Source organism: Sinocyclocheilus anshuiensis, unplaced genomic scaffold (genome assembly GCF_001515605.1).
Source record: "Sinocyclocheilus anshuiensis isolate Anshui unplaced genomic scaffold, SAMN03320099.WGS_v1.1 scaffold532, whole genome shotgun sequence".
NCBI lineage: Eukaryota > Metazoa > Chordata > Actinopteri > Cypriniformes > Cyprinidae > Sinocyclocheilus > Sinocyclocheilus anshuiensis.
In genome coordinates this window covers 1513628-1522973 of record NW_015555819.1, presented here as the reverse complement: position 1 = coordinate 1522973, position 9346 = coordinate 1513628, and the positions used below count along the sequence as shown (strand labels likewise).

At 34.1% G+C, this 9346-nt stretch overlaps 1 protein-coding gene across 2 annotated transcripts in view; it reads right to left on the bottom strand.

Annotated features, from left to right (window-relative positions):
* The window catches only part of LOC107675280 (carnitine O-palmitoyltransferase 1, liver isoform-like), a 41906-nt gene that overhangs the window by 2620 nt on the left and 29940 nt on the right, over window positions 1-9346 (bottom strand). Inside the window, exons 9-17 of one of the 2 annotated variants that reach the window (XM_016469575.1) lie at window positions 8434-8518; window positions 6669-6864; window positions 6078-6266; window positions 4013-4118; window positions 3407-3523; window positions 3164-3328; window positions 2952-3086; window positions 2718-2870; window positions 2524-2637 (exon numbers count right to left, since the gene is read on the bottom strand). In XM_016469575.1, the coding sequence (XP_016325061.1) occupies window positions 2524-2637; window positions 2718-2870; window positions 2952-3086; window positions 3164-3328; window positions 3407-3523; window positions 4013-4118; window positions 6078-6266; window positions 6669-6864; window positions 8434-8518 (1260 nt within the window). The remainder of the gene's footprint in view (window positions 1-2523; window positions 2638-2717; window positions 2871-2951; window positions 3087-3163; window positions 3329-3406; window positions 3524-4012; window positions 4119-6077; window positions 6267-6668; window positions 6865-8433; window positions 8519-9346) is intronic. The other variant, XM_016469574.1, reaches the window with a different exon arrangement.

The following is a 9346-nucleotide window of genomic DNA, read 5'->3' as shown; positions in this document are numbered from 1 at the left end:
AAAATGTTAATAATTGAAACAAAATAAGAGGGATCATGAAAATTGAAAAATCAATTTCTTCATTAACTCCTGGGGACTTAGTCGAACAAACAGAAACAAAAAAGAGTGTATGAATCCAAAAAGTCTCTTGTTGTAGGAGCTGTTTCTGTCTACTTCCACCTCTTATTGAACATGGGATAGATTCAATTCCAATCACTTTAAGGGAACTCTCAGTGACATGACCCACCTCATTATAATGCCTCGCCATAGGATACAACATTTTTCACACGAATAGCATATTTGTGTTCAGCCACTCTTAAATGCATTTTCCTCTTTGTCTGACCTACATAAAAATATCCACACTCACATTCTAGCCTATAGACTACATTCGAGGAATTGCAATTAATAAAAGACTTAATTGGATATACTTTCCCAGAAGAAACATCAGTAAAACTATTAGTTCTCACCATATTATCGCAATGTTAACACCGCCCACATCTAAAATTCCCTACTAGAGAGCCAAGCCACGTTATCTTTTCAGGGGCAGGAAGATAGCTGCGTACTACCTTATTTCGTATAGCTGGTGAATGTCTATAACTGACCATTGGTTTTTCTCGAAAAATTGCCCTGAGGGTGCTGTCACTTTCGATAATGTTCCAATTGTAATTTATTATACGCTTAATTTGTGTTGCTTCACGGCTGTAAGTTGTTGAAAAGAACACCTGATTATAATCATTAAAGCATTGTTACACTTTTTTCTTCTTACACAATAGTTGTTTCCTATCTATTGATTTAACTTTCTCTGTGGCCCTGGTTAAAACTTTAGAGTCATAACCCCTCTGTCGGAATCTGCTGGTCATGTCCTGTAATTGAGTTTCATAATCGTCTTCTCGATCACAAATACATTTCAATCTTTGAAATTGGCCATGAGGTATGTTTTCAATCAGCCAGGGTGGATGAAAACTGTTAGCTCTAAGAATCGTATTTCGATCAGTTGGTTTCCTAAAGATCGAAGTATGTAGCTCACCATTGGCCTCCTTAGTTATTTTCAGATCAAGAAAATAGATTTTAGACACTGAATATTCAAAGCTCAATTTTTACATTTCTATTTATGCCATTGACATACTGGTGAAACCTGTGCAATTCTGATTCTGAACCAGACCAAATCATCAGGACATCATAAATTGTGTGTTTTTTTCCCCATTATTATTATTATTATTATTATTATTATCAATCTTTATTTATTATTATTTATTTTTTGTTATTATTATCCCCCCCCCTTTTTTTCTTTCTCTCTCTCTTTTTTTATTATTATTCTTCCCCCCTTCCCCTTTTTTTCTCTTTGTAATAAGAGGCTAGTCTTAGCCCCTTAACCAGCTGTCTTTGATGATTCATGAATTAACACTAGTGTAAGAATACCTGTTGAGCAATTGATGTGTGTCCTGAAGAAGCCTGTTTTGCCGAAACGCGTAGATCTACTTTTAACTAGTTGTAATGATTTAAGCCCAGTTCATTAAAGGCTTTTTATCTTACCACGTGAGTGCCTTGGAAGTATTTCGCGATCAGATTTTTTCATTCAGTACTGGACTTCAGAAGCTACATAAATACATGTTTCCCAGATGACCAAATATGAACAATTTACCCTGATCATCCAATTTAAAAAATGTAATGCATTGTGTGGCCTTCTTGAGCATCAGTAAATGTTTTCACCTTCTGTAATAGTTGTGTATGAGTCCCTCAGTTGTCCTCAGTGTGAAAATATGGATCACTAAATCATACAGTCAATGTTGGAAAGAGTTCAAAAATGCAGAAGATGCTGGAAAACCAAAGAATGTGCAGGAGCTGGAGGATTTTTCTGAAGAACAGCAGGCAGTTGAACTGTTCAGGACCAACAAGGGACTCATGAACAACTATCCCAAAATATAAAAACAGTCGTGGATCATCCAGGAAATAACACATAGTATTAAGATTCAAGGGTATGTAAACTTTTGAATGGGGTCATTTTTATAAATTCAGTTATTATTTTGTCTTGTGGAGTATATGTAAACATCTTTTATGTGAAATAGCTTATTCAGGACAGTATTAAATAAAAAAATAACAATGCATTTTTATTTCAATTATTAACATTTTGCACATTCTGCAAGGGGTATGTAAACTCATGAGCACAACTGTATATATACTCTAGTGTTCAAAAGTTTGAGGAAAGTATGAAAGAAAGAAATCTTTTTTATTTCAGAAAATCAGCTGTTTTCAACATATAATCAGAAATGTTTCTTGAGCATAATTCAGCTTTACATCACAGGAATAAATTATATTTTAAAATATATCACAATAGAAAACAGTTCCTTTAGATTGTAATACTTTTTGACAATATTACTGTATTCTTGATCCAATAAATGCAGCCTTGGTGAGCAGAAGAGACTTCTTTCAAAAACATTAAAAGAATCTTACCACCTCCAGAGTTTTACAACACTGTAAACCAAGAGTTGAGTTTTCACTGAATCATGAACGGACAGAGTGTTCAAAACAAAATGTTGAACTTACAGGTCCAAAACCACCTCCGCTGGTGACAAATTCTGGATGCCTCTTTAAATCAAACAGGTCGAGCTGTTGGAGAGGAGTCTGACTGGTGGACAATCTCCAGGGCTCGGACAACACCTGCAACAAACCCAACCAATGTTTTTAGCCAGCAAAATCTATGAAATGGATTGCATTTTAGCTTGTGGCGCATCTCACACCTCTTTGAGAAAAGCCGAATCTTCCCCGAGGTACTTTGACACCAGGTAGAGGCAGAAAAGATGGCGGTCGATGCCATCTCCCGTCATGGCCAGTCTGTATAAATCCTGGTGCTTTTCTGCCGCCACCTTCAACAGCTTCAACTTCTCTTCTCTCTAAGAAAAAAAAAAACATGGTGGAATTATCAGGAATAAGCAAACACACTGAAACGAGCTAGCCATTAAACTAAGTCCCACCGTTGCTTTGTCATTCATCATGGCACGGACAAAATCACAGGTCTGAGTGGTGCAGGAGCGCACGGTCTCAGTGCGGCCCTCTCTGAACAGACGAGTCATGGAGGCTTCGTACGTCAGGCAGAACTTGCCTTTATCCTGCGGGAGGAAAATCTGAACATATAACACAGGAACCTGAGGAAAAATCCAAAGAATTGCAGAAGAATCGCTCGTACCCTGAAGTGCGCCAGCTGGAGGGCGATCTGAATGAAGCCGTCGGGACTCGTCTTACATTTCTTGATCAGGCCTTTGCCAAAGTCGTTAAAGGGGATGATGTGCATGTCCACGTCGTCCGCCAGAGCTTTGGCAACTTTCAGAGAGCTGCTGATCACTGCCTGGCACTGTGAAGGAAAGAGGCCGCTCCTTGTTAAATTATGAAAGCAAAGCATGTTTAAAATGGACAAAACATTTGAAGTGACCTCCTCTGGGATGTCCCACTGCAGTCTCTGGGGTCCCAGCAGGTTGGGATGGGGGTTTCCTTTGCAGTGTCCGTCCTCAGTATAGCCCAGTCTCACTGGATCTGATGACAAGACATGCTGCCACAATAGAAACAGAACCCTTTACAAACATCACATTATACTAACTTTTTTTTTTTCATTTTTATTCAGCAAGGATGCATTAAATTTATCAGAAGTGACAGTATTGTGAACGTCCCTTTAAAAGTACAGTTCACCCAAAAATGAACATTGTGTCATCAATTACTCACCCTCATGTTGTTCCAAACCAGTATGAGTTTCTTTCTTTTGCTGAACACAAAAGATATTTTGAAGAATGTTGGTATCCAAAAAGCTGACGGTAGCCATTGACTTCCATAGTATGGAAGAAAAAAGAATGCTATGTAAGTAAATGGCTACCGTCAACTGTTTGGTTACCAACATTCTTCAGAATATCTTCTTTAGTGTTAACAGAAGTAAGAAACTTATACAGGTTTGGAACAACTTTGAGGGGTGAGTAAATGATGCAAATTTTCTTTCTTGCCAAAACAGTTCATACATCTCAATATCTCAATAAACTGGTTTATTCACCTCCCACAAATGGCTAACGACGGGCGCATCGGCCCAGGAGTGCTCTGCATTCAATCCCATAGTGCCGTTCTTGAACACAATCAGATTGAAAGACTTGTCAAACCACCTGGAGACAAAAAAAAAAAGTGAAAAAAATGAAAACATATACTACCTTTCAAAATTTTGAACCTTACCAACCTTACCAACAGTAAGGTTTAATTAAAGACATCTATTCTGCTTAACAATGCTGTATTTATTTGAAAACTACAGTAAAAACTATAAAAATGTGAAATATTATTACAATTTAAAATAGCTATTTTCTATTCAAATATATTGTAAGATGTAATTTATTCCTGTGATTCAAAGCTGAATTTTCAGCATAATTTCTTATTATTATCAATGTTGAAAACAGTTTTTGCGACTTTTTTCTTTTATAAACAGAATGATTCTTTCATAAATAGAAAGTTCTAAATCAAATAAATAAATATAATTTTAATTGCTAAATTAATGAATACTATTAAAGAATATGTTTGTACTCATTAGGGATGGCTCGATACCACTTTTTTAGAACCGATACCGATCCGATACCAAAAATTCTGATTATCTGCCGATACCGATATCAATCCGATACCAGCGCAGTTTTTTTAAACGAGTGTATAATTTCTATACCTCAATGTGTAGGTCGATCATCACTATTTTGTATGTTACACACAATCTACTAAATATAGACAGCTTCATTATAAAGAAAAAATACCAAACAAAAAAATATCAAAATCTATGACAAAAATATTATTATAAACTAGGTTGATGGATAATTCAGTAGCAAAAGTTACTCTAGAAAAATCATGAGGGCACAATAATTTTATAAAATATTAAACTTTTAGTGAAAAAAAAAATACATTATTTAGTGGGTAACAAACAAAAGTGAATAAGTGTAGGGCTAAATCTGGTAGGCCTACACATTGCTCTTTGTATTGTTGTAAAATACATTCATGAAAAACAAGTAATATATTTATATATAAATATATACTATAGTAGTCAACATTTGAAGTGGATCAAAACCTTTCATCAAAGTTGTCCTAAAACCAAAACAATACCCATTCTTGTCTTACGGCAACTTTGATTAACTTTTTGAATCCACTTCAAATGTTGACTACTGTATAAATTAAAAGACATTTCTTTTAAATGTATAGCAGAGTAATGAGGCAGCAACATATGATAGATAAGACCAACAAGAAAGGCTATTAATAATCTTTCATTGCACAAAAGCATTATGATACTAAAGGCTACAAATACAGAGCAGCTCAAAGCACGCAGCACAGAGAAGTTCAAAGCACAAAGTGAAGAGATATTGATGCGTAGTGTATTAAATATGTGCGTTAGTTTATTGAGCCTTTTCTTTTAACAGTTTTACATTTCAGTTACTGTGCTCATGACGAACAATTCATAGTGCTCTCTACTCCAGTCTTGTGATCTAACCAGATATCCGGTAGAAATTTACACGATTTAGAAACAGCACGAAACTCTATCAAAATAAATTCCTTTTATGCAAAACCATTTATCTTTATTTACAGATCAAGTATATCATTAGGAACATTTAATCATCTTGGAGAGAGTTTCATCGTCTTGACTGTCATAACCGAACGTGACAAACAGTTTGAATGCTGAATGGAGGATGACAGACAGCCGCAGCGGAGAGAAGAGTTTACGTGAAGACTTAAATATTTATCTGTACCTCACATTAAACTATGGAAAAGCTTCAGAACACTTGAAATATAGTGCACGGAAACTTTATGGTGCTTTATAATGTTTTTGTGGCTTTCGTGGGGCTTAATAATAACACAGAATAGTATACGCACTATATTGGATTTGGATCGGTCTCGTCTGACCGATACCCCGATCCAGCAGAAAATGCCAGTATCGGAGCGATACCGATACCGAATATCGGATCGGCGCACCCCTAGTACTCATTTCTTTAAAGAAATCTTACTGACCCCAAACTTTTGAAAATTACATTAAATGAACAGAAATATATTAAGTTGCACAATAATCGGATTTAATTCTAATCAAGCGAGGTCATAGTCACCTGTCATGGCATTTTCCGTGGAGCAGAGATTTGCCATAGCTGTCCAGCGACTGCACTGGATTCTCTGGATCGTAACGCTGTTCGGTGTCATCCAGAGAAACAAAGAAAGCCGCCTTCTCCACGGCATCCAGAGACTGCTTGTTCTTCCCTCGACTGAAGAACTGTGAGCGGGCTTTGGCCCAGGGAACTCTGGGTAATGAGGAACAAAAGCAGAGATAAAATGACCTGGATCAACGCTTGTTCTTTAATGGGCTTTGATCACATTTTAGTGAACAGAAAGAGAAGAAACAACGTCTGGTTCATGAATGAAAGCTGCAGTTTGTAGATTTCGCATACACAATGTTTCCAGCTCAAGTCCACAGTTAAAAGAAACCTTATTTAATTTATTAATGCAATCTCATTGACTATGATATTTAAAATATTTTTTTATTATTATTACTATTTTACAATATAATTTTGCGTTATTAATTACCAAATATTTTTAAAATTATTTAAAAAAGTAATAAAAAATCAATTTAATTAAAAAAATAAGTATTACAAATAATAATAACAAATAAAAATAAACTATTTAAAATAAATAAAATAACTCGCCTGTCACCCGCTGTTAACGCGGCCAGCAGCTCCTCTCCTGGCTGAGGTTCAGACTTGTCGGCCAAGATCCTTTCGAACTGCTGCTCAATTTCTCGAGGCAACAGCAGCCGTCCGTCATAAAACATCCACACTTTGTAAAAGAGTCCCTTGTGATACACGGCGATGTGTTTGCTCTCGTTCATGTGCTGAAGGACGTCTGATGAAGAATACGGATGTGAGGATGGAGATGTGTCAATGTGCATGAAAACAATCATTTCAAATAACTTAATTATTTGTACAGTTTAAATTAGGCAAAATGTGTCATATTTAGGCTGTATTTGTTAGGGGTTAAATGATTAATGGTGGTCAGTAGACAATGACGAGTAAAGCAAAAGGTGAGATGAGAAAGGCAAAGTAGAAGGCTTGTTTTTCTGCACTGGATTTGCATAAACACATTATAAATACGTGAAACATACACTTATTACTATTAACCAAATAATTAAACGAATGAACATTAAATATTAATATAAATAAAATTATTTATGCAGGAAATTGTCTGCCTGCAACATGATTCAAATAGATGATATATTATTATTATTGATTATTACAGTATTGTTTTTTAATTATTTTAATGATTATCATATGTAATAGAAAATTATTATTATTATTATTATCATCATCATTACTGATTAAGCGTGTTAATTATATTTTATTATTGATTATTATTATATTATGTATTTTATTGTCTGCATTAATAGTGTACATGCACTCTAAATTATAGACTTATTATTTATAAACTTATTATTATTATATTGTTATTCTTTCTTTTGCATTAATAGTACACATGCATCTTAAAGTATAGTTTATTATTATTATTGGTATTAATAATAATAATATAATTAGTTATAGTACAAAATTATACAATGATTAGAATGATTATCATTAGTAAAATTATTATTATTATTATTGTTGTTGTTATTGTTACTATTATTACTGATTAAGTGTTTTGATTACATATTATTATTGAATATTATATGTATTTTATTGGTTTTGGTTTTCTGCATTAATAGTATACATGCACTCTAAATTATAGTTCAATATTAATCATCGTTATCATCATCATGTAATAGATCATCATTATTATTATATTGATGACTATTATTTATTGCTTTTTGATTTTTGCATTAATATTTACGCACTCTAAACGAGTTAAGTTATTCTAAATTATTTTTATCTATATTTTAATTCAATAATAATTTATTTTACTATCATTTAGTAAGAATTAGTAACTCAATTCCACATATTTCCACTTTGCTGTGACAGCACATTATCATTATTACGTTATTATATTATATAAATCTTCTAAATGATCTTGCTGTAGATTAAGTCATTGAGTAAAGTATATTTATTAGCTACTAAACTGGAATTAATTCAGCGTTTAAAACCTCTTGAATTTATTACAGTATGTTACAAATTAGTAGCAATAAAAACAACAGTCATCTTTGACTGGCACCACTATACAGCCAGACGGGTGTAAAAACATGCTATTTCCTGTTCCCCATTCATCCTGTTTCAGATAACAGGTTAAACATTAAATCACACAAATAGGTTATCAAGTTAAGAATCAGTTAAGCACACAAAAGTAATTCCTCGTCGTCTGCTTCCTCCAGAAACACCAGCCAATCCAAATCACAAACCCTTATGCAGTTCAGGTCCACAGCAGTCGCTCGCTAGCATCTAAAAGCGGATTGGTTGCGAAGTGAAGCAGGCGAGAGGGAAGCTCTACCTGTTTCTACACCGGGAACTCGACTGGTGTTGAACATACGCTCGTACTGAGATGAGCACATGGGGATTGTGTTTAACACCATGAGCTGTGAAGCAGAACGGAAGGTCAAACACGAAAACAAGGAAGAAACCCAAAATACCTGTAGAGGAAAACTGGAAACTAAAACGGAAAAAGTGGAAAGAGTGAAGGATCATCAGGAGAGATGAATTCAATGTGATGACCAGCCGCCGAATAACAGCACAGCTGCCAAATGACAAAACAGCCTATACCTTCTAAAAACACTTTCAAAACCGATATAACAGTCAGGCAGATGCAATATATGATATTTGATATTTTAGGATTATTTGATAGTGGTCGTCTGATGTGCGTTTTCCAATAGTTCAGGCAAATTTGAAGAGTGTGGGGTGACTGATGAACAACATACAGTACAGAAAAAAATGCTCTCGTGCTGTAAATGGCATGAGAGCAATTCTAAATAAATAACATTTAAAAACAACATTTTTAATTACATGAAATTATACAATTATATAAATATATTATATGAATAATATATAATTAAAATATACAATATAAGATGAATAATATAAATAATACATAATAATACTAATGTATTATATTAATATCAATATATTATTAATATTATGATTATTATTATAATGAATTATTATTAGGGCTGTCAGTTTAACGTAATTAGTTATGAAAAAATAACGAGATTAAAATATTTCAACGCAGTTAACGCACTGGCCCCGCCCCCAGACCTGTACGTCATCTTACATTTCATATAGTTGACAGTTGACAAGCAAGACAACAACTCCATAAATACAGTTATGCCGTAAAATTCAATATATTGGGGCAAAAATGCTCCTGTATGAGTTTTTGTCTCATATTTATATGACATGATAAGCGATATCAT